Here is a 25,684-nt window from a genome sequence, read left to right as displayed (position 1 = left end):
CTCCCAGGCGGCGGCCGCTCCTCCCGGAGCTCCGGGCGGGGGCAGGGGCCGCGCTGGTGCCGCCGCTGCCCCGGCCCGGCCGCGCTCGCAGCCGCAGTGACAGCCCCGCTCGCCTCCTCTTCCAACTTCGCGAAATGAAGCTGCACTTGCCGGTCCCGCGGCCGCCGCCTCCGCCCGCGGCTTTGCGCTCCCCCTTTTTTAAGCACAAACAATCGCTACTTCTGTTTCCTAAGGACACGAAGCCGGTTTCTCTCTCCTCTTTTTTTTTTTTTTCTCCCTCTCTCCCCCCCCCTTTTTTTTTTTAACCTCATCAGCTTTTTTTGAAAAGAAAAAAAATTTGAGCGCTTTTTGAGTTGAAACACCCGCCCACATTTTAACGGCACAGATTTAAGGAGGCGCGGCGGAGTTCGGGCAGGAAGGCCTGTAGCGGCTCCCGCCCGCCCCTCGCCCGGCCCCGGCCGCGCCGCTGCCGCAGCCCCGCGGCGCCGGGTGCCGTCCCCTCGCCGCGCAGCCCCGGCTCGGCACTGCCCCGCCACAGCCACCGCGGCCCCGCTGCTTTTAGGAGGAGCGCTGCCGAGGCCTAGTGGGGGGGAAATGAAAGGAAAAGGAGGTTTTAGCGCCGGGAGCCCCCGCGTCCCGGCGGGAGGACCGGGATCGGGGGGAGCTCGGCGGGCGGCAGGGCGGCCTCCGCCGCGGCGCTTCTCCCCGGCGGGCTCCACCTGCCCGCGGGGGGAGCGGAGTCTGCTCCGGTCCCGGTCTCGGTCCTGGACCCACCGCCCTCGCTCGGCGCCCCGCGGGGCAGCGGCTCCGCGCTCGGGGCCACCCCGGCAGCGGCGCGGGCTCCGCTCCCCGAGGACAAGGTCAAGGATGAAGGGTCAATGTCAAGTTGTCTTAACGGTGGAAAGACGACCGTTCACGGCGGCACTCCCTGCTTCCCGCGTTTCTGGTGTCCTTGATTGATTTGAAAGTGCCATTTTGAGGGGAAAAACGCACCCGGGCGCCGAGGAGACGCGAGGGCTTCGCTTTTCCTTCCCCAGGGCGAAGAACCGAGGATGGTACAGTACGGGGATGTCATCGCCACTCTGCCTAACACTATTTAGTGTCTTAAAGTGCTTTAATGGCCGGATTGCTTTAGGTTTCAGGGACCCTCGGAGGACTGAATTCTGCCAAGCGAACCCTCCGAGAGGTAAGGTGCAATGTCATGGCTCCCTGATAAGCACACGTAACCCATCGGTTGCAGTCTGCGCGTCTGTTTTCTGCGTGGACGCCACGGGAAGATGATTTTGAATGTAAACAGGCGTGAGGCAGCTCGGGGAGGTGCGTTAGGGAGGGAACCTGTGGCAGTGACATCTCCTCCAGCACTGCCCTGCGGGGAGAACCTGCCGCTGGCAGCCGGGCAGGGGCCGGAGGGGGCCGGGGCCCGAGTCGGGGCCACCGCCGTCAGATAGAGCCGGTTCTGCAGGGATGGACCTACAGCTGAGTGAAGCCAGTATGACTTCTGCATCTGGCTCTCCTCTCAGCGTCAGTTGCTTTTTGTGTCGCAATTTAATTTTTCTGTACTGATTCCCCCTCCCACGCTTGTTTGTGAATATACAAAGGTGACAAGTGTGAGCTGCCTGCACACCGAGCAGGGAAAGCAACTTCGTTCAATTTATCAACTAACCCCCCACTCCCATTAAAGGCCCGTGTATTTTTAAAGGCCTCACTGTGATAATTCTCGTCCTGAAGTAACAGCGCTTTTCCTTCCTTTTTTTTTTTACAGTTTTGTAAGGAAAAATATGAATTATAATTTCCCTCAAAGTTAGCTCTAGAAAAATATATACACAAATATAATTTATTTATTCAAATATAGTTGCTTTTCTGCATAAGGAAGGAATTTATATGCAAAACTTCGATTATTCATTCAGATGGCTTGTAAGTGACTTTATTTTGTCACTACTAAAATCCACAGGCTTTGGTGGTGTTCCCTGTTGCTAAATTACTGCAAAATTAGACCTGCAAGTCTTACAACAGTCTCACATTATTTTTTGTTGGTTTACAGTTCAGAATAAAGTTCGCATCTTCTGTTAATCACGCCACATAGCAAAAATAATTAAGTAGAGGGTAGTTGGAGTGCTGCAGGCCTCCTGCAAGTAAAACTGCCCGGCCAGAAAATGCCGCGAAGCCTCCTCTACCGCGGGGCTCTGTCAAACGTCTTTGCAGAAAGTAGCTCGTTAGTCCTGATCGTTTCGTCTCATGAATGACGAAGATGATCCCCCTAAAACTAAAAGAATTGTCCCAGTGAGCTCCAGAATCATCAGAAAAAACCACTTTCTGGAGGGAGATCTTATCGGCGAGCATTACAAGGAGTAAGATAAGCAGCTCCCTACTTCGTCTAACACTCTTTGAAGAACGCAGCACAGCTCGAGTGGCTCGCAGCGAGGGGTTGTGAGAAGGTGAGAAGGGGAATAGAAACTTTCGTTGTGACTTGAACGTGAACTTCCTGCGACGTGGGGCATGTGCAGGTTTTCACCTTCTCTTCACGTTCTGGATCAAATCCTTCCTGTTTTGATCTAATATAGATATCATTATTTAAAATATGACTGTAATAGACGTGAACGTCGTGTAACTAATCTTGACAACATACCTATAGCTTCAATTCGTGCCAGGAATTAATTGGCCTTACTCCAGTTGCTAAAACTCGCTTTTCAGCCTTTATTATAGTTACTCTCTAGTAATGTGTGGGTGGATTTGTTTGTAATTTAGCATAGGCTGTACCTGGCATTGCACCATACCTTGTACTTATTACAGAACTGTCTGTAACATAGAACTGGGGAAAAAAAAACGTGCAGGTGTGAGGGCAATTAATTTATCATCCCTCCGGTCGTCGGTGGGGAGCTCGAATTGTTAAGCTAACGTCAGCGGGCAATAAAACCCTCTTGGCAAGGCCAGCCAACATAAACTAGAGCAGCAACACGATAAAATAAAAAAACCCAGCTCCTCTGACGCTGTGGCGTTGCATCGCAAGTGGCGTTTCAGTGTGGCGTCCGCCCGGGGACCCGCAACACCGCCGACAGACGCGCAGCTCCGGCGCCCTGGAGCCCGCGCCCCTCAGCAGTGCCCGCAGACGGGCTCTAAGCAATTCCCAGGGTTTTTCCTTGGGAACACGGACTCTCCTGAAGGTACAGTTTAACTTTTCATCCCCCCCTGTCGGCCCTTAGCGTGTGTCCACGGTCGCTCCCCGCGCCGGGCTCCCCCCGCAGCTCTGCCCGGGGCCAGCCCGGCTGCGGCGGCAGGAAGCTCGGAGGGTCCGGGAAACTCGCCTGTAACTCTATAAAAACCCAATAAAGAACCGTGTTCCCTAAACCCGGCGGAATATCTTGATTCAGAGGTATCATCGTGTGGCTTTATTAGCTGATACGAAAGCTGCTCGATGCCTCTGTGACCTCAGATAGTTGCGACACTCACAGGACACTCCTACAAAAAGCACAGCAAAACATGTTGGACTAATTAGCAAATTGGCGTCCAAATGCGTGCTTAATGTCAGGAGGGGGGTAGGTGAACTGCATCAGGTTGTAGAAGGCAGAGTTAACATTAATTACAGTTAGATTTGCATCACTTAAAGCAGATTTATTTGCGGTATATAATAGAATTGCAGCTTACAGTGCTGGAGTGCTAAGCCTGAGCGAGGGCCGCTGTGCAGATCACGGGTCCGTCGGCTCAAAAACCTGTGGAAAAACGCACTTCCTTCTTTTGTGATTAGTCGGAACACGGCGAGGGGAAAACCACCGAGCTGTACCGAGCCCCGGCCCTGTGCGCGCCCCCCGCCCGGTGGGGTCGGGTCACTCGGCGGGCACAACGGTACGGGCTGTCGGGGGGGACGGGGACCGAATCGCTGCAATCACCGATGGCACCGCGGATGGATGGAGGGAGGGAGAGGTGGATGCAGGGAGGGATGGACGGACGGATGGATGCAGGGACGGATGGACGGAGAGGCAAGGCCGCCCTCCGGCCCTTGTTTCCCCGCACCGCCCAGGGATGGCCGCAGCCAGGTCCCCGCCAACCCGTTTAGGCCGCACTTGGCGGCGGAGCCCAGCCGGGACACCCCGCGCCGCCGCCGGGCCCGGGGAGCCGCCAACCGGCGGGACGGGACGAGGGCTGTGCCCGCTCCCTCGGCCCCGCGCGGGCGGACCGGCGGCACCTCCGCTGGGCAGCGCGGGCCTGGGCGCTCCGCTCCGCTCCCTGGGCGCGGGCCCCCGGGCCCGCGGTGCCCGTGGTGCCCGGTCCCGGCGCGGTCCCGCCCCCGGTTCTCTCACAGCGCTTGACAGGCGGGCGATCACGTGCCGGCCGCAAAGCGCCTCTTTGCGACCTCAATGACAGGCAAAATGTGCGACACAGGCGCTGTGGAGGCAGGCGGGGAGCGGCGCTGCCTCCTCCTCCTCCTCAGCCTCCTCCTCCTCCTCCTCCTCTCCGGCCCCGCGGCTGAGGCAGCGCTGCCCGCTCCCGGCCCCGCGCCCGGCCCGCCGCTCTCCCCTCCCCTGCCGCCTTCCTCCGCCCCGGGAGGGGCAGCCCGGGGGCGCCGCGGGAGCCCGAGCGGAGCGCGGCGCCTCCATGAGCTCCTGAGCTGCCGCCCTGCCCCGTCCTCCCCGCCGGCAGCGGCTCCAGGTGCGCGGGTCCGAGCAGAGCCGGGACGCAGCTGGCTGCAATGGCGTCCAACATGGACCGGGAGATGATACTGGCTGATTTCCAGGTAAAATTTTCAAGCCGCCGCCGCACAGCCGTGGCCTCTTGCTGCTTTTCTTCTTTCTCCTCGTTGCTGTGCTGCTTGTTCTTTGTGGGGAGGTCTCCGGGGTGGTGGGTGTGAAGCCCACCCTCCAAAGCCTCCGCTCTCGCCTTCCTTCTTCTTTTATTTGTCAGAAATGGGGAACATGTGCCCTCTTCTCTCAAGGTGCGTGAACAAAATGTCTTCTTCAACTTGGAGAGTTTCAGTTTTTAATTAATAAATAAACAAAAAAGCTTTTTCATCCCCTTTGCTCGTTTGTACCCTCTGTGACCACCCAGGCCCTGGGACAACTGTGAGGCAGCTCACTTGGAAGAGGTGAATGCCAGGGAGGACCCAAAACTCATCGCTCCTCACGATGTGTCACAGTGTTTGTAGTGAATCACTTGCTGGTACTACAGATTAGCGCTGAACAGAGGTGTTTCCATTCCAGCATCAACACTCACTTCATGGTTGCCTCAGCCTGTGACTGTTGTGATGACGGTAAAACTCCTCACACCCCATTCCAAACAACAACGTGTTTGTGTGGAAAGGAGGAATATGCCCCTAAACCTTGTTTGTTACCTTTCCTCCTCCCTACAGAAAAGGGTTGCAATTTAACTTCAGGCTCTTGAATCTTATTGCCAAAATAAAGTCTTTCTATAAGTACAAGTGATGTGTTCAGGAGCCTCGTTAATCTGTTCAGGATATTGCTTCTTAATATTGCTTGGTTTTGTATTGTATTTCTAAGGCCAAGTAAACAAAAAGGTGGAGGATACCTGCATTTGAAATAGTGGGCAGAACCAAAAGCAGCTTGGAAGGGTATCAGATAATATTTGATTATATCTTTTTAATGTTTCCTTTTCAGTCCATAGGGTCCATTTACAGTCATTGTTCTTACATGGAGAGGCTCCTGGGTATTCTTGGATTGAGTTATAAAACTGCCATCTGTACGTTCAGCTTCTTAAAAGACTGTTTTCCAGCTGTTAGCAGTGAAGCTATTTAATTTTTTTTAAAAAAGAAATCCCTTCACTCTGTGTGTGTGTTTCTTTGGAGCTACAGGTAGGGTGACTGTAATGTGCATTATGTAATTCCTCTTTTGCAAAAGGTATCTGGTATCTCACTGATGTAACACGTGGAGTTTCCCAGCTGATAACGGGGAGGTGTTGTCACTTTCTGCACCTGAGTATCTTATACCCTTGTTTATTAAAATGCTTAATAAATGTTACTTTATTATACTTTTGTGTATATAAGGCATGAAATCTCAGTTTTAAGGCTGGAGTTTCATAAAGGAGTTCTTCAGTAAAAACACACCGTGCAGGAGGAAACTGGGACCCCACCTCTACACTCATACCAGTGAGGACAGACTCTTACTGAATCCCACATTAGTACCTGGAACAGGTTTACATTCAGGAATCCCAGGTGATGAAGTTAGTGACTGGTGAATGTAAGATTATTTTTTTTAAATGGAGTTTTCAATACAGATTTACACTTTACAAAATTTTTATGTCAATGCTATTTTGCAGTATTTTTGTGCTTGGATTTTGAAACCAGTTAATAAAAGTATAAGAGCAACTGCAGTGTCTGGTACCATGAAGACAAGTAAGTATTGCAAACTTGCAGGTGGGCAGTGGAGTCGCAGAAATCAGTTTTAGATGAAGGGTGGATGACAAAATGTGTCTCAGTTTAGGACACAGGAAATATTTTATCATATTTGTACATATTTAAAAAGAACCCAAACCCTTTCCTCTTGTATTTCAGCAGACAGCTTTGTTTTTCTGTTTCGTCCTATTTTTTAAAAAAAATAATACCAAGTGCCTGCCTGATTTTGAAGCACTGAACTGTTAATTGTCATGCTCTTAAAGCTTCAGATTAGTAAAGGACAATGTCAGTCATTATTAGGCTTCATATCTTTAGACTGTTACAAAACAGTAAAGGATTTTGAGTTTTTAAATACTAGATGGAATTTACAACTCATTCACTAAGAATTTAAAATGGAAAGTAAAACATTACGTGGACAGTAATTCTGCTTGATTTTCCCTTCTATATTTTCTGTACTTTTTAATTAATAAATACGTTTCCTAGAGTTCTGCTGCCATCTTCTATATTTGTGTGAGGTATCTTGTTTAAGAATGTTGCACTCAGTGGAAATTTCAAAAGCAGTTCTTTGTAGTTTCGTTCAGCTAATCTTTGCTGAATTAAACTGGGAGGGAAACCTTCCATCACCATTTCACCCTCACTTTTCCCAGGTTATGTTTAAGAGGGATAGAGCAGTGGTCTTTGAACTTCTAAAGCTTGAAAGGGTTTTCTTTCCCCATTAAAAAAATCAGTGAAATCATAATTATGCTAATGCCTGATGCTTTTGTAAAGTTTTCATGGATTTATTTTGTGTCTTTCAAAGTCATTATGGATTCTGCCATTGACTCCAGCTAGAGCAGTAACTCGTATTACATTTGTTTTTTCTGTTTAGCTCTGTTGTAACAGGTTACTTCTGCATTCTGAGGTACTAAAGAGAAATACTTAAAAAGGTATTTTATATAAATACATAGTTATACATAAAACCTTTGAATTTTATGAAATATTTTAACTATAGAGTAAAACACAGTAAGTGATATACCAGAATATTTTTGCTTAATGTCTGAAAACAATTAAAGCCTGTTCTGTGTGGTTTATAATTATTTTCTTTTCCTCTCCTTTTTAATGAGGCTACTGTATGTTACCCAGGGAGCACAAAGTACGTATTCATGCATGTGGGCTGTATGACAAACCTGTCTAACTTTGCCTTCTTAGGCCCTCACTTAGGAAAGATTATGCAGAAGCTTTGCTTTGTATGTGAGTAGTCTGATTGTTTTCAGGGCAAGTAGCTGATGTGGAGTTGAGCACAAAAACAAGTTTTAGCTTTTTCAGTAAATGCAATTCAGAATTTCTCCACAAAGTGTCATTGGCATAAAGGAAAAACTCCATAGGAAAAAACCCATCAGCTTGTGTTTGTAGCATAAATCCTTCAAAAAGGTAGGCACTTGTGAATTGGTCAGAGAGCGATGCTGCAACGTGCCTCACAAACTGGGAGGAATAGGGCATATATTTTCTACTGAATTTTTAATATCACTGTTCCTCTTTGGTTTGTTACATTTAACTGCAACGTGTTCTTCCATCTCCAGTGGCATACTCAGGTACTCATGTGATAGAAACGCATTCATGATCTCTGCAGCTTGAGATCTGTTTTTCATTGTGAAGCAAATAGGTTTGTTTTTTTTTCTTTTTAAGTTGCAAACTTCAATTGCACCAAATTTCATTAAATTGGGACAGGCATGAAAATCAAGCTGTGAGTATGACAGAAGTGTCAGATGATGTTTTTGCATGCTAGCACCCGTACTTTTGCTTTTGCAACTTCACTTAGGACGGGGACTGGAATTAACAGGAATGTTGTTTAGTCCTTGTAGGTTATGTCCACCTTTAGGACCTCTTCATTCATTCTGTGTGCTTGTCCTCACAACAGTTCTAAGTGTAGGGTAGGCCTGAGGGTTGGAGTACTGTGGGAGTTGCTCCTCTGTGTCCATATATTACGAGAATATCTGGCACATCGAGCTTCAGAAGGAAATTTTTCATAGAATTAATGTTTTGCATTGACCAAATAAATAAGTGGCTCAGGATTTAGTCAGGTTGGGAAGAACTTCATAATGGAAAAAATCAACTCAAAAATCCTTGCTTTCGTTGAGAGAACAGATTTCTAATAGTTTTCTTCTCCCTTCTGTCTTTGATCCATGTTCATTTTGAAACCAAGTTATGTGATTTTTTTTTTCAATTTTTTTTAAACTAGATAATAGACTACTTTGGTGTGATTCACCGAAGTAGTGTATAAGTGTATATAATTTTTTTTTTCCCAAACTTTATATCAATCTTTTTCATAAAAACAGGGGTTTGTAGGAGGAGCAAGGGGGAGTTGTGAAGGAAGAACCTCATTGCCATCAGTACAGAAAAGTGAGAGAGCATGCTAAATGATAATTTTTTAAATTATAAAACTGACCATGATATTGATACATCAGCTATTTTGTTTTGTTTTGTTTAAGATTTAACCATAGTTCAAACTACTTGTTTCCTTCTGGAATTACTACAATGAAAGAAACTGGAAAATCTTTTTCACTTGGAGGTTAACACACTGCTGTTAAATAAATGATAAATTATATTTTTAAAGTTGGTGGTTGTTTTTTTATTTTTTTGTGGTCTTGTCTGCTTCAGCCCTGTAGAAGATTATCTCTGTTGTTCTCACAGTTTTCATTGTCTAGCAGTGTGTGTGCAGAATTTACATAAGTGTAAATTTTCTGGGGGTGCTAAGGGAGCTTTCCTTTCTTCTGTGTGTGTCAGCATGCTGGCTCAGGTTCTCTGTCATTTTAAATTATTGCCAGTATGAAAATTTGATGGGTGAGAAAGGTAGGCAGATACAGCAATAGCTTTAATGCTTGATTCTTGTCCTGGACTGTGACTTATGCTGGGGTCTGGAAAGAGTGTTTTAACTAATTTCCTTGAGTGTAAACCACCCATCATGGGTTTTGAACAAATAGCAAAGTTGATGTCCTTAGTATTGATTTCTGAAAGAAAAAGGCACGTTTTGTCATGAAGACACTGGAGCAGAGAGGACTGTTCTTGATTTTTGTTGCAGACTTTCAGTGGAGTGTTTGGCAATACACTTGGAACAAGATCCTCAACAAAAGAGAGGTGCTGAAGAGAGTTTCAGTGAAAGTTTAAACATAAGCTGGAGGACACTTTCCAAGGGTTTAAAGTTCTTGGAGGCCTTCATTTTCCTCAGAAGGTCTCCCTAAATATCTGGGTTTATTTGTGTGCAGATCTCTCTGAGCTTAACACCTCAATCTTGCTCATACCAAACCATTCTTTTGTGTGGCCTTTCTGTAGAATAGAGTGCAGTGGGTGCTGAACTGAGCTTTGCAGCTCTCTCCATAGTAGCTGGAGGGAAATCCAGTACTCTAGAGATTAGAAATCAGGGTTTGGGATAGACAGGTTTGTTTATTTATACCCTCATACTGCATATTTTTAGTTAAAAGTGGGCTCTGCTGGGTTTCTTGTAGTCAGGTTGCCCAGATGCTCAGCACTGCTTCACCTGACCTGTTTTAGTGGATATAGGTTACTGTATCCTTAGCTAAATTTTAAAATAGTTAACAGGGATGTTTTTCAGTGTAAAAAAAAAGAGAAATTTTTTAGGACACTGTAGGATGTTGAAGTTCATACCTATGAGGCCTGTTAATTTTTATTGGAATTCTTTTTAATCCTTATTGCTTTTTATCACATTATAGTTTTGTGCATTACACAGCTTTGGAACTGGTAATTGGACCTCTTTGTTTGGAACACAGTTGGTTTTAATGACCTTAGGGCCAGGAGACATGATAAAGGCATGCTGCATGCTTAGTGTGTTTTAGTTTGGGTATTGTCATTTTCATTGTCTGCTACCAAGGCCATCACTTCTATTAATTTATTCTTTATGTGTTTCTGAAGTTTCCTCTCTTTAGGTACGTTTAGGCTTAGTTGTAATCCCAAAGTTCACGTTTATCAGAACAAGGCTAGTGTGATTTACTAATCACTGCTCTGGCCTTTAAACTGAAGGTGAAGTGGGTTCTGGCCTTTAGACTGAAGGTGAAGTGGATTCCAGAGTCAGAAATTAGAAGTTGGAGTAAGAGTGGTGTCCTTTTAGAAACATCGTAACGAATATTTTCACTGATAGCTGTTCATGGAAAAGCCAGCTAATTTCTCCTGTATAACGAGAGACAGTTAATTAGAAATACTAACTGACATTTATAGAGAAGAAAGAGGATCCTATGATTTGTGTGCATTACAGCCCTGCTGTAGGAACCTAAATAATTTACCACTGGAGCAACCAATTCGTCTTTAGAAAGAAAGACTGTTCTTTTCATTCAATTACCTTGAAAAGACTCTTCACATCATAGTAATCATGTCACCATTTCCATCAGCCCATTCATATAGGTATTTGGGTTAGTAGGTCACTGAAACAGATTGAGAGGTGGTAGCTGTAGGATCCTTTTTCAAATGCCATGACAACCAATGCTAATGATACTATTGAAATTATTAATTATGTGTACTCCCAAAGGCTAAGAATGGACTTTCATTGAAAGGTAATGTGAAAATTATTTGTCACCTTGAAAATACCATGTTACTAATATTTCTTGGTAAGCAAGGATCATTTACAGTAAACACACTTACTGAGTTCATATTTTTATGTGGAGGGAGGTGTGGGAGGTGGTGAGAATTTGAGACATTTGCTGTGTCTTAAGGGGTCCTGAGAATCTGCCGTCTTGAGAATGTGGCATTGGAGCTGGAAAGCCCGGAAGGGTAGAGTTTCCCTCTATATTTGGCCAGTTTTTATAGTTCAGTTAATGTGTTGCAAGCCTAGTTTTCATACACTTGCACACTAGAAGCAGGGGGTAGTAGCTTATTAAGGAACTACATAGCATGGTTTTGATAGGATTTCATATTTTTCTAGTCAGTGAATAAAGTTGTGCATATGTGGGGCAGCCATTAGATGAGTCCTTTCTTATAACTACTGTAAGAACCAGAATACAAAGCTTGGGGAAGTACCTGACATTCTACTCGTCCCTCATCATTTGGATGAAAGGAAATGACATGCTCACTGGCTGGATTGATACCTACTAATTAAGCCCATTTTTTGGAGTTGAATAGATAATGTGCAATTGTAAAAAGAACCTGCTCAAGGAGGAAATCGAAGCCCCAGTGTATGCAGTACATGTTGTTTGGTCTATCGGAATAGTCGTCTCCTGGTCCTCTGTGTCTAACTGGTTGAGCAGGTCTTTGTTCCATAGGAGTAGTTATGCTTTCAAAAGATAATTCATTAAAGCTGAAGTTCTTACGAGACATTTTGAAACTAGAATAGAGTACGTTAGGCCTTGGGTTATTTTATACAGGTTTCGTGTTTTGCCTATTGCAGGAAACAATTTGTAAAGACAAGAACACTGAATCTGAGTCACTTCTATTATTTTTTTTTTTAAAGGTCAGGTTGTTTGTGTGAGCAAATGTCAAAGGTGCCATATCAGCTCAGATCGAAGACCCAGCTGGCCTAATGTCTCATCTGCAGCAGTGGCTGGTCCTTAGGAAAGAGCTGAGAGGGGCAGAATGTGAATGGATTTGCCTCATCCTAGTTTCTGGAAGTCAGCATTTTAAAAGCTTGATGATGGGGTTTGTTGTAAAACTTTGGAAATAAACTATGTCAGCTTGAGTTAGTCTTCTGTTCTTCAACTGACCGAGTTCTTCAGAGAAGTCTGAGTAGTTTTGTGATGTGTGAGTTTGCTGTATAGGAACTGTGTCCACTTCTCCTCAGTAGGTTTTATACATATACATACTAAGTCTATTCTATATACTTTATTGGAATTTCTGCTATTTCTTATGGTACAGAAGTCAAATTTGTCTGAACTGTAGAAATCTTAACCTCTTCTGGTTTGTACCCCAATAAAATTCACCCAAAAACTTAAGGTCAGTACTGTGGGATTGTGATGTTGATTTTACCTTCAATTAAGGCTGATTGTAAGAAAAATCTGCTGTGAAAAATTCAGATTTAAGTTCCTTTAAAATTTTGGAGAGATCATTGGATCCTAGTTGTTTATTCTATATGTCTTTATTGACACTGTAGAATGAGTCTTTTCTGTAAAGAGCAGCTGTTGGGATGGTCCCTGAGTTCCTCTGTAGTGAATGAGTGCACAGAATTCATGTAGTTTTTCTGATAGGCCCTTGTCTTCTTTGAATACTTCTCTACCATCTTCTTGCTTTGATCCCACTGACTGACTGTCAGGCTTTCTTGTCCTGGTGCTTTTAAAAGCTTATGTAATTTTTATGTCTTTAGAGAAATATTTGGTTGCTTTTTTCTTCCCCACTTACTTGTTGATTTGCATTATGGTATGACCTGTGCTTGATTGGGATTTGAGTGTTCTTCTGTTTCCCTCTTTTGGATGCCTGTGCTGGTTTTGGCTGGGGTGGAGTTACTTTTCTTCACAGTGGCTGGTATGGGGCTGTGTTTTGGATTTGTGCTGAACACAGTGTTGATAATATAGAGATGTTTTTATTACTGCTGAGCAGGGTTTACGCAGAGCCGAGGCCTTTGCTGGTTTTCCTACTGCCATGCTGGTGAAGAGGCTGGGGCTACATGGCAGGCTGGGAGGGGACACAGCTGGGACAGGTGACCCCAACTGACCAGAGGGATATTCTGGACCATCTGACATCATGCTCAGAATTTAAAGTGGGGGAGAAGAAGGAGGAAGAGGGGGATCTTTGGACTAATGTCTTGGCAATGGCTGAGCACTTGTCCGTGGGAAGCAGTGAATTAATTCCTTGTTCTACTTTCCTTGTATGTGTGGCTTTTGCTTTCCACATTAAACTGTCTTTATCTAACTGTAGTTTTCTACCTTTTACCCTTCTGATTTTCTCCCTGATCTCTCTGGTGGGCGAGTGAGTGAGTGGCTTGGCTGCTGGTTGGGGTTAAACCATGGCAATGCCTTTTCCAGGTTTTGGAGAATATGTCTGTTCCTTCTGGTTCTGTTCTTCACCAAAAAAAAAAAAAAGTCTTTGTGGAATGTTAAGATAATTTTTGTATGGATCAGTACTCTTCTCTGTGTGCTTATCTAGAAAGTGGTTTTTGTTTATTCTTCAGTTGTTTTTAAAGTTCTGCTGTTTTGAGACAATGAGGAGAAAGGAGATGACTGCAAATGCCCATTAAGCAAAAGTGTGTTTGACCCCTGCAATTCTTTTCTGTTTTCCATAATTTTTTTTTTCTTATGTGATAATGTATAAGATACTCTAAGAGCAAAATGACTGTGATTTGGGAAATCCTGGGGTTTTACCTTCACTGAGATACTTTTATTAAAGTATTAAACAAACACAGAAACTTTGGGATAATCCTAACTAAAACATTTGTGTATTTGTTGGGTAAAGGCTGTCTTCAGTCCTCAGGAAAGACAAATGGGTTTGGTAATCCAGAGTACTACTTAATGGTACTGACTTTTGTTTTGGTTTGGTTTTTAATTCAGTTTGACCACTGCTCTTTGTATGTAGTGCATGTGGCTTTAACACTAGAATGTTAGCATGGGGCTTGGGAGGCTTGAGTTCATGTCTTGGCTCAGCTCATGGGCTTCCTAGGGATGTGCCTTCGTGGTATTCTGGAAGCAGAATTTGCTCCAGAGTGTTGAGAGTGTTCACAGTCTGCTGGAAACCGTTTGAAAGTGGTTAGTGTGGTGCTGAATTAGCTGGGTCTGCTGAGAAGTGGTTAGAGCTTCATGCTGCCAGCTCAGACTTTGTCCCCTGCTTGCTTTGTTCAGAAGGCTTGCACTCATCTCGGAGCATGGGCAAAGTTCACTGCTGTCTGCTTGGTGGCTATAGGTTGAAATGTCTTCTGTGACCTTCAGAAATACAGCTTTTTCTTCTCCCTCCCCTTCCTCCTGTAGAAGGAGACTAATGCTTCCTTACTTCAGAGTTTTGCTTAAGGGGGTGCTCAAACAGTAGAATGATGAAGCTTGTGAATAGTTGGGTGTGGGAGTTAAAGTGCATTGGGCAAACTTTATCCTGGCATATTTGCCTAAAACCCTTTCTTGATTTCTGATACTGGTAAGTGTATTAGTTTGTTTTTGCTAAACGAACAGTTGGCGAATCTGCTTAATTTTTACCAGATGGTCTTCTGAGTTATGTAAAAACAGAGAAACATTCTTATCTCTTCATTTAGAAGCTTACAGTAGGTGACCTTTCAGTCTGTGTCTTGGTCGATATGCCTGGATGTTGTTTTTTTCAAGTGTTTGTCTGAAACAGAAAGAAGTAAGAGTTAATTTAATAACCGTGGATGATTCATAATAAGAATAGTCTCGATATATCAGTAAGTTGTTGAAAGGTTAGAATGAGCAGGGATGCCACAGAAGTGTATGTGTGTAGCTGGTGTTGCAGGCTGTGGAGGTGGTCCTGAGACAGGTGGAACTCTGGGATGAGAAGAGCTGAGGTACCAAAAAAATATCATTTGTGAGTGTCTGAATGTGCTGCATCTCTTGATAGCCCAGAAGGGAGTTATATATGGATCCTAAATTTGATATTGGGGTACTAAAACCTTTACTTGTTTGGCTGAGCATATTGGTTTAACTTTACCTGTTTTGGAGGAGCAAGTGTTATGCTTTGTTTCAATTGCTTTGAAGTAACTGCCATTGCAACAGTGTATGTGTGAATTTAAAGAAAATTTTCTGACTTACTAATATGTCATAGGTGAATTAGTGTTTTAAATATTTCTGGGTTTGAGTGGATACAATCTGTGGCTGCCCTTGGTGCTTTATAGCCTTATAATTATTATCTTTGGTTACTGAGCCATTCTTATAATGGATGGGGAAAGGAAGCAAGGTACTATGTTTGACTGTAGAAACAGTAAACTTGGGGCTAGGTTGCTTAAAAGCCCTACCTCCAGAAACCTGACTTACGTTAGGAATTCTTAGAAAGGGAATTAAGGATTCTTCTAGAAGAAGTACTAGCCATATAGGGGGCTGCACTACTGTGCCAGGAGATGGAGGGAGGCCAGTCTTTCACCCTGTACTGGTGACACCACTACTACCAGGAGTACCATGTCCAATATCAGTCCCTCCACTGAGAAAGTAGAGCAAGTCCAGTGAAGGGTTACCGAGGAGGGGAGGAGGCTGGAGCATGTTTTGTTTGAAAGGTGAGGTTAAGGGAGCTGTGTTTGTGTAGCCTGGAAGAGAAAGCTAAGGGAGGATCTAGTTGCTGTCTCAGCTATACAGTGGATGATAGCAGACAATAAAGAATCAAATTTCTCTTGGGAGTTGCACAGTCTGAGAGTGAGAGGCAGCGAATATAGGTTACAGCACAGGAAATTATAATTAAATATATGGGAAAAAATTTCCCAGTGAAGGTGGGGAAGCACTGGAACAAACTGCCCAGGAGAGGCTGTAGGCTCTCTGTTTTTGGAAATAGGCAAAACCTGTAAGAGAGTTGAAGTGTGTCTGAACTGATCTATCTGGTTTGAATTGAAGAGGTGAATAAAACAGCAAGGTAAATTTTGCTTATATTGCAGGGGAAGTATGGAAGGAGATAAGCAATATCTTTTGCTATATCTCATATGCAGAGAGCAGCTCTGAGTGGTTTGTTGTTTTACTGACAGGAAGCTGAGCCATCCTTTTGAGCAGGTTTGTGGCCTGGACTCAGGAAGGGTTTTCCATGCTCCTGGGTTCTCTTATCTTGTGAGAATAAGTTACTGAAGGGATAGTGAATTGATTTTTAACAATATGTGTTCTTTGCCAGCATTTCTGATTTCTCTTTAAATCTCATATATCTTTGTGGAATAGAGTTAACTGTAGTTGTGTGCTGTATCTAGTGATATAAATTTATTTGGTGCTTTCAAAAGTAAGCACTTCCTAGGGTGCTGTCTGTGCAGTTGCAGTGGATGGAGGTGTATTAATACCAACTTCTGGGTTTTTGTAGGCGATCTACTATTCTAGTAGATCTACTATTCTTCCTAGGTAGTCTGACCTGTTGAATCTTTTGAAGCCTTAATGTAGTTGTTTCTTTGGGCACCGTAGCTTTGTGTAAATATTGAAATGATGGAGACAGAGCTAAAGTTGCAACAAAATGCTGAAAGCTCTTTTCTCCTGTTTCACCTAGCACTGGAGAGTCTGTATTAGCTGTTTTGATGTCTGAGGACCAGGCAGCAGATTGAATCACGGTAGCTTAGTCTTATTTTGAGACAGATGGATGTGATATTAGTGAGAGAGGGGGAAAAGTCTGTAGTTGACAAGTGCTGTGACTCTACCCTGGAGATCGGTTGTCTAAATTTGTTGCTGTTCTGGGTACCAAAAGCTATGACTCCAATTTTATCCTTTTGGTTCTGCGGACTGAGCGTGGTACCTGTATTTGCTTCTGCCCTAAATTGCTGCAGGAGGCTGCAGCTGAGGATGTTACCTGCAGAGTGCATGGGGAGGTTAGTTAGGCACAAAGTGAGTTTTTTTTTTTCATCTGACTGTTACAGGAGAGAGTGGTGCACCGTGTAATTCACAGCCATCTGTCTGTCTGATTTTAATGGGCCTGAACCTGTTGTGTGAAATGTTCTAGGCCTAGTTTGGGTTAGCTTTGAGTCGGACCCTTTTTGGAGAAAATATAGCTACTGTTGGTAGCCAGAGGAAATAGGGAATTGTTCAGCAGGAATGTTGAGGGAGACAGACATCTAAGTCCTCCATATCCAGCTACTGGCCAAATGTGGCCTTCTGGATACTTTTGACTGCTGCATTTTGCCTCGGCGAGAAGGGGAATAATGCCACAGGTGAGACAGATTCTGCCTTGCTGCCAAATACCATTTGCTCCCAGCTTCTGTGCAACAACTGCCACCCACTGTCTGCGAGGGCAACAGTACCCTGACTCTGTCTTTGAGTCAGCAACAGCTGCTTGTTGCTCTGGCGGCTGGTGCAGCAGTAACAGCCCAGCTCTCTGTGTTGGGAGCAGCAGTTGTCCCTTCCAGCTCCGCTGTGGAACAACTGCCTGGATCCCTGCAGCAGGTGCTGGAGGAGCAGCTGCTGCCAGATGGGGAAGGCAGCTGCTTCCCTGGGATGTGGAGGTAGGCTGAAGCCTGTGCTGTTGAGGTGGGGGGTCACAGAGGGTCCCAAAGCCCAGATCCAGCTGTTACGGCTGCTGGGGTCAGACCACACTGCAAGGCATTTAGAAGAGCAAGTCTGTCGTCCTGCGTTGTGGCTTTCTGGAAGCGGCTCCTGGGTTTGTCTCAAATGTCTGGAAGTCTGTCTGCCCTCCAACTTTTCTCCTACTGAATTGTTTCCTCAGTGACTGCTTTGCTTCTTTTATATAACAGTGATTAAGGTTACTGTGACAGTTAACTAGGACCCCTAATGGTTATCTGTGAAACTTTCCAAGGGTAGGGTCTCCATTGCTAAGGTGATGTGAAGCTACCTGGAAAAAAATGTGGAGAAGCACTTCGAAGTTGTGTTATGTACAAATCCCAATCTGCCTGATGGAAACACTTACCTGGCCTGGAAAAGCAGGATGCTAAGAAAATTGTTTTAACATTCAATATCTTTGTCTTCAGAATCTGATTTTATGTATTCAGTGCAAAAAAAAATAGTTTTCTCATTTTCACATTCATTTTCCTCTTATGTGGTCTGGAAAAGCACTGAAGTGACTGCAAGAGTCTCTGGAGCTGGAGCTGTGAATGGTGAAAATGCTATTCTAGATTTAGAAGAAATGCAGAGAGAAGGAGGAGGAGGACCTTCTGTCTTTTCCTTTGTCCTCCAAGAAAATTTCTTTGGTTTCTTTCTGATGTGTAAAGGTTTACAAATCAGTGAGCCTTAAAGGTTTTACCTTTTCTGTGGTGGTTTGCTTCTTTCAGTTTGATGACTTAGAGGATGTGCTGGTTGTTGATTGAATAAAGAGTTAGTTGTATTCAGGCAGGAATTTTCTTTTAAAATACTGAATGCCTTTTATTAGGTAGGTCTCTCAGAAAAATAAAGCTGAATAAAATGTGTGAATCAAAAACAATTCCCCACAGCTAGTATCACTTTGCTTGCTTAATAGCAAAGATATATTTTTGTATATTTAGAGCTCATCTACTTTGATATATTTTTGAAGGTCTTTTTTCCCCTTCTGTCTGCACATATTTAACGTCTTTTTTTCTTATTAAATTTTTGTTTGTTTGTTTCTTGCTTGGATAGAATGAAAGGCATAAACATGAGGAAAAAAAATCTTTGTCTTGTAAATAATTAAACCCTCCCTTTTAGTCTGCCTTCCTGGATAAGTAAGGCACATAGCCTTAAGGTACCAGGTGTCCCCTGGACTTGTACCAATGAAATGATTTCAAATCTAATGAAAATACAGCCAGGTGACATGGAAAGAAGTCCATTAAGAGAAGCTCTTATAAATATTCCAGCCACAGGAAAAGCTAAAATCAGCCCTTGCAATGAGGGATGAGAGACAGTCTCAGGAAGAACCAGACTTTTTTAATTCCGTTGCTCACAGAACCTGTTGGTTTCCTGGGTGTGTTTCCCTAAAGAAAATAAAGGCAGAAGCAGGACAGGTTGCTCTGGGACTAACCTGTCACTGCAGAGTCTTTGACATCATGTCACACTTGCCAGTGAGGGACTGCCTGTCTTGTGTGCTTAATTTCATAGGGAAAATCAAAGACATGCAAACCAAATGATTTTCATTTATCTTGCATGACATGATGCAGTTAAAAGGAAGCAACTTCAATTTTTGGTTGGTGGGAGTTTTTGGTCATACTGATGGCTTATGACTTGATACAGGGATTTGTATGTTGTAGTGTGTAGTGTCTGAATGTTGAAATATTGAAATAATAAGATTCTAAAGACTCTGCTGCAGCTGTAACATTAACAGGGTGTTGAGGAAGATCTTGGAATGTCTGTTTTGTGGTTACATTGATAAGTAGCACTCATTTTTTTCACTGTTATAATTCAGAAATGTTTGTTTTCTGTTTTATTGACAACTAGCAAAAATGGTCCATCTGGAAGGCGAAATCTTAGTTTAAGAACTCCTCAAAATCAAATGTTAGAAGAGATTGTAAAAATGATGCAAAGATTTTAACCAAAACTGCTTGCCTCAGATATTAAGAATTTGGATGATTTTTGTTTTCAGTTTGTGTTTACACCTGTCTATTCTTGTTACCCAGTGATTCTGCCTTGCTAAGAGAGCAAGAGCAGGCTTCTGTTTTAGATTGTAAATCATCAACAAGATGATTTAGGAAGGATACAGGCACACAAGTGAATTAGTTGTTTAATTACTCTGCCTTTACTGTGATAAGTTAACTCCTTTCACTGTGTGCTCTGGCAGAAGGGTAAGCTAATTTTCTTTAGTTTTTCTCAAAATAAAAGTATGCTAAAGTGAGCTGAATTGATTTGCAGTTAGTATGGGCTAAGAGTGGGCATATGGACAGTTGAAAGTCAGCTGAGTAGTAGGGCTGATATAAAGAAGGGGCAACTAAAACCAGTATTTGAGCTCTGAATTCTGGGTACCACGTCCTCAACTTCATCTACACAGCCCGGGGTTGAGAACAACACATTGTTGGTCAAGTACTTCTTGCAGATTGGAACATGGTGTAGTTCTTCAAAAGGTCATGCAGATTTTGCAAGGCTGATAAATGAAAAATAGGAACTCTTGATTTCTGTGATGACCAGATTAAGTGTACTTAATGTAAACAGAGCCTCAGGCTGTCACTTCTGCAAAACTTTTTTTTCAAAGGCTACTTTGTGGCAGAGACATCAACCTCAGTTTTAGTGGCAGGTTGTTGGTAGTGTGAGCCCTCCTGTGATTTCAGAAATGACAAGCTCAAGCCCAGCTTACCTGTTATAAATGGTTATAAATATATAAAGATTTGCAAGGTAATGTGTTGAAATGTTGTCTCATTTTTAACTTCAGAAGTAACTGCAAGAAGTAATGAAAAAAAAGGAAAAATTATGCTTTGGAAGAGCAAAATGTTTTTTTAGCACTCCCAATGCAAAGTGGGTGAAATTCACTATTAACATGATGTGAGCAATGGAAGAAATTTTGTCTTGTTACAGAGAGAATCAGTCTGGCCACGAGAGCATTGGGTGTCAATAGAAACTGCTGCCTCCCTTCTGCAGGCAAGATTGTCCCTGATTTCATCCTGTGGTCCTTGTGGTCCTCTAGACTGGTCCACTTTGTGTTGACATACCGCACGTAGTGCTTTGTCAGTGTGGAATTTGGGAAGAGAGAATTGAATTTCTCTGTGATTTCTTCTTTTTATGTCTTCATTGTTGGAAACTGGGAGAAAAGTCAGAGCATGGGAAATATATAACCTGGTGGCTTTTTATGTCTTGGGAGGAAAAAAAAGTGTCTGGCCTCCTTCTCTTATCACATAAAGGGGAAACAGGACTATATGTCTTTGGAATCAGGAAAACTGATCTGTTTGCTGCTGCTATCTAACTTTGTATTATTACTGTTAAAAGGTTGTTTGTTTTTTTTTTATCAGTTTTATATAAATGTTTTATGCAACTGTGTGGTAGAGCAGAATAAGCACGATCATGTTTCAGATCTTGTAAAACTCTGAACTCCTCTTGTGTTCTTGAATACAGAGCACAGCTTTGATTAGGATGCAAGATAAATTCCAGGAAAAAAATATTTCCTTTTTTCTCTTCTGGTGAAATGCATCGGATATCCTTCAATGTGAATGGTAGCAAATATGTGGCAGAATGAGTAGTGATGCTCTGCCTGCTGAAGTGAATAGTTGAAAGAGTGTGGGTATCAAAAAAAGGCAGCAGGATGCTACATCACAGTTTTTGCTGAGTAGAGGTGCTCTTATATTTGGAATTAAGCTCAATTTACAATATAGTTTAGGGAGTGTTAGCATTACCTAAAAATGCTATTGTATTAGATTTCTTGAACTAGAGTATAGGGTTAGAACAACATGCAAGCGTTTTGTTTGAAATGAAAACATTGTAAATATTTCATTATATAGTCTTACTTTTAAATAGTTTCACAAGGGGTACTCATTTGTACGTGCAATAGTAGGTTGATCACTTTGATCATCAGAAATTCATAATTGCCACCATCTTTTCCTCTTACATTGCACTGAGTAATACTCAAGAGTGAGTAGGGGTATAAGATGATGGTAGAGGCAGTAGGGTTTATATAATGTGTTTCTGGCTTTAGACAAAATATTTCAGCTATTTTAAACATCATTTTAAAGTATTAAGTGTTTTTGTGCTCCCTTTTAAAGTAGTGCTTCACAGTTTTGAATGTGGAATTCTCAAAACACCTTTATGGGACAGCACTGTTGTCCTAATTTTACAAGTAACTACTTTGTCTTGCTTCCCTGGGTGGCTTGCTCAAGGTTACACAAGAATCCTCTGGTGGAACAGGGAATTACGTCCAAATGTTTGATGTTTAAAACTTGAAATCCTGATTTCTGCATTGCCCTCTCCTAACAAAAATGAAAGACCTATACCTTTCCTGTCATTCTGCTGAAATTAATTAAATTATAAGTGTTAATACTCTGATTTTGATCAATGCTTTTAATTCTGTTTACTGCTTCTTTTCATTTTTAGGCCTGTACTGGTATTGAAAATATTGATGAAGCTATAACGTTGCTTGAACAAAATAATTGGGATTTAGTGGTAAGTATTCTAAGAAAATGACTTCATAGATCAACCCCACGTAACAGTGACATGCCATCCTGCTGAGACAGCTGGTAGCTTTATTTCAAATTTGGGTGTGTCTTTTATGGCTGGGGCAAGCAGGTTGTTGTGTGCAGACTGTTTCTGGTCTGTTAAAGCCTCATCACTAAGTAAACATTATACTGGGTTGTACACCCTGATCTCTCTACCCTGGTCTGCTCTGGTTGTCTTCAGGCTATTTTGATTTCTTTCTTGTCCTCTAAATCCATGTTTCATATTGTGTTTAGTATCCTTTTAAAGGTGTCATTTTTTAAGAAGTATTATTAAGGGTACCATTCTTAGAAGACTTCTTATGTATACACACATGGGATATTGAGGATTTACGTGCCTTTGTAAGAAATGGAAGGTGAAACAACTTCTTCAATTTTTCATGTGCTTTTAGTTTAAAAATAAGATCATGGCTCTTCTATTGTTAGTGGATATGCAGAATTGAGTCAGATTATTAAAGCCATAACTTATTTAGATTTTGTGCTATCCAGACACCATTAAACACAAACAGAAAAACAACACACATCCTAAAAAAGCTGTCATCTATTTTGTAACAAGGTTCAATGTGCAGAGAAATAGGAGGAAACCAATAAACCCAGGCAAAATAGTCTTAGATATTTTAAAACTCTGCATAGGATTAGTAAATAAAGAAACTACTAATTTTATTAAGATTTAAAAGTGTAAAAAAGAACAAACTTAATTAAAAAGCAAGTGATCTTCAAATATGATTTCGTCCTTTTTATTTTTCTTTGTTTTTTCTTTCCCAAATGAACTTTAGACCAGTCCAAATTATCAGAAAGTTATCATTAAAAAATACTAGATTTTCCAAAATAGGCTATGGTGACAGTGTCAACTGTCTGCCACAGTGTATTTCCAGCATATTTTTTGGAATGTTCCCTAATGTTTTATTAATTTCAAACTAAGTATCACAGAGGTTAGGGCGGGGTTTTAAATTGAGTTTGTTAGAATGAATATTGTGTTTCTTTTAAGGCAAAATGATTGAAATGACATATAGTATTGTAACCTATTGTAAAAAAAACCCAATATGTACTCACAACACTTGAACCTATGTGTTAAAATGAATACAGTCTTTATTTTGCAACATATCATGGTATAACCAAGAGTGAGACATCAGTGAGCAAAAGGGGAGTGCCTGTCATCAGTGGCTTCAGCCAGAAAAACCCAAGTGTGTGTTGACAGAGTGGTAGAGTTAAAACATCTTTTGTCATAGCAGTTTGTTGTAGCATGAGCTGGTTTGAAAACTAAAATGTTTACTGGAAGGCAAGGAATAGCCTTATGCATTCTGTTTGGGTTGTGAAGTTCCCAGTACAATACATTAAGTCAGCTGGATGTGGTTTTGGGGGATTTATAAATTGTCTCCTTTACAAGAAATGCTCACAGGTTGGGTTGAATGAGAGAACGGCAATGAAAAATGATCAGAACAAAAAAGTCTCTTCTGAGACTCCAGAATGAGCAGAAAGTAGAGTGAAATATCTAAAGCTATGACAATGGCTATGAGAATACCTTTAAATACTGAATTTTATTAGTGATTACTAAATGATCTAAAGTAGAATACGATGGGAAAAGAAGTAATGACCCAGAAGTACCAGCTTAAAAAAGGCATAGGGAAAGTGAGAACGGATGAAAAATTAGGGATGCAAGAGCTACTTGAGGAAAGTACATAAATATGGAAACTAAACAGAAGATGAATGAGAAGGGTGTCTATGAAAAGGAAATGGTAAGTTGTGGAAAAAAAAAACAATACTGGAGAGAGTGTAAGTGAAGAAGATGCCCTAAGGGTCTGTCAGTAGTAGGACACTGGCTTCTTTTTGTTAAAAGCAGCTTTCCTGTGAAAAACGGAGTGAAATCCAAATCATGCCAATCTAACAGGGAGATAGAAGCAGAAGAGTGAAGAAAGAGAAGATAAAAGAAATGTGATTGTAAGAAGAAAAGGAGCGCTGGCTTGAGAGAATCAAACATCTCTGTTAGGCAAGGGATCTTAGCACTTCAAAAGTACTTGAAGAAAGGCTCAGGACCTATGAGAAATGTAGCATTTTTTGTTTTAGAATGAAAAATGTATGATCCATATGTGGTGGTGGTTTTTTGTGTGTATATGTTAGGGATTTTTATACCTTTGATACAGCAGTCAAATACAGATGCAGTGCCAAGAAACTGGGGAGGAGAGAAGGCTTTGTTTTAATTCAACCAAAAGGTCTTGGAGGTTTTTAGCTGAGATGTAAAATTAAAAAAATCCTTTTTTTTTTTTTTGGCACTAAATATGTCATTCAATTCAGAACAAAACATTTTTTTTTTATTTGTAAGGAAAACAAAACTTGTAGGACTTGGTTCATGGATTATGAAGAAAGTAGTGAAGTAGTGATGATTTTGGGGGGAGGGTCTTCCATCATCCTTTGGCTCTCAGTAGGTAAATAGGAAGAACATCATCTCTGTCATCTCTAATTTCACGTTGTTTGTGCATCTGATTCAGAGGCTTTTAAACATGGATTCCTTTACTTCCATGATGTTGGAAGTAAAATCAGAGCTCAGTGTTTGATCAGGAAATCTTCTGTGAGAGATCCAGGATAGTAAGAAGTAGAAAGCTGAGCAAATCCCGTTAGGATCTTGTCAACCAAAGTTCAGGGGCACTCTTGCAGCAATAGGGGGAAAACCCAAAAACATAAGTTAAGGAAGTTCTTATCTTGAACAGATTGCTTGCTTGCTTTTCATTCAGGCTGTCTATATCTCAATTCCATTTTCCTGTTTGGGGAAAAAAACCATGCACTATCAGAGGCTGTGCAGGGGACCCAGGTTGAAGAATCCCTTGGGCACCTGTTGCTTCTTGAACTCTTTGACACTCAGCTCAAGGGCATTGTTATTTCTCTGGGACTTCAGCCAAAACAACCAAGAGCAAGCAGTCCTGGGGAGTTGGAAAGCAGAAGGATCCCAAACAGAAACAGGGAAGTAGTACTGACATGGGCTGACAGAGAAGTACATCAGAATGCAGAGAGAGAGCAGAGGTTATAAAGTTCACAAAACAAGTTTCTTATGTTGTGCTACAAGTATTACGTGTTTGTGTAAGCTTTTCTAAGGATTACTTTGTTTGCATTGAAGCTATATTCCTGCTGCTTATTTTATCCATACTTTTTTGCCCCCTGGTCTTGCTAGATTTTAGTATTAAGGTTTAAAATGTCACCAGTGTCTTTACTATTATTTGAGTGTTACTGTGTTTGGTACCTTTTTTTTTTGTTTTACCCTTAAGCAAAGCCAAACCTGGGTTAAGTGTAAGGAACTCCTTTCTTGGTTTAGTTTTTCTAATAGCCACTTTTTTTTTTTTTTAATTAAGAATCAGAGTTCCATTTTCTTTTTGGCTTAGAACTGAAACATCAGCTTCCTATTTTTGAACTTTTAAAGATTACTCACCCCCAATTAGAAGTCTTCACCCGTATTCCTCTATACGGGATACTCTAAGACAGGATAAGTTGCCATTAATTTATCTTCAACTTGGTACTAAATAAACTGGATTTAAATGTTTCATTGTTGTATTTGTTTTATAGTGTTCAAATCATGTTTGTAGCTGTTTGAAGCAGTATAGCAAACTGTATTTCATAAAATGTCTGGTTGCTTGGCATTGTTTAAGTGCTTAAAATCAAATAGACCATAGGAGTGCTGCAGAGGAATTCATATGTGGTAACAGTGTATGAATTGCTTGGTGGGATCATGAAGTCTAATTTTG

The 25,684-nt window shown here is 42.1% G+C and overlaps 1 protein-coding gene across 1 annotated transcript in view; it reads left to right on the top strand.

The window, feature by feature from the left end:
* Window positions 1-4,601: 4,601 nt before the first annotated feature.
* Window positions 4,602-25,684, top strand: part of FAF1 (Fas associated factor 1) — a 156,912-nt gene continuing 135,829 nt past the window's right edge. The window contains exons 1-2 of the mRNA XM_017805595.1: window positions 4,602-4,729; window positions 21,835-21,903. Coding sequence (XP_017661084.1) covers window positions 4,685-4,729; window positions 21,835-21,903 — 114 coding nt within the window. The 5' untranslated portion in view covers window positions 4,602-4,684. The remainder of the gene's footprint in view (window positions 4,730-21,834; window positions 21,904-25,684) is intronic.

This window comes from Lepidothrix coronata, unplaced genomic scaffold (assembly GCF_001604755.1).
Source record: "Lepidothrix coronata isolate B3197 unplaced genomic scaffold, Lepidothrix_coronata-1.0 Scaffold12, whole genome shotgun sequence".
NCBI classification, from domain to species: domain Eukaryota; kingdom Metazoa; phylum Chordata; class Aves; order Passeriformes; family Pipridae; genus Lepidothrix; species Lepidothrix coronata.
This window is presented reverse-complemented; position numbering and strand designations above follow the sequence as displayed.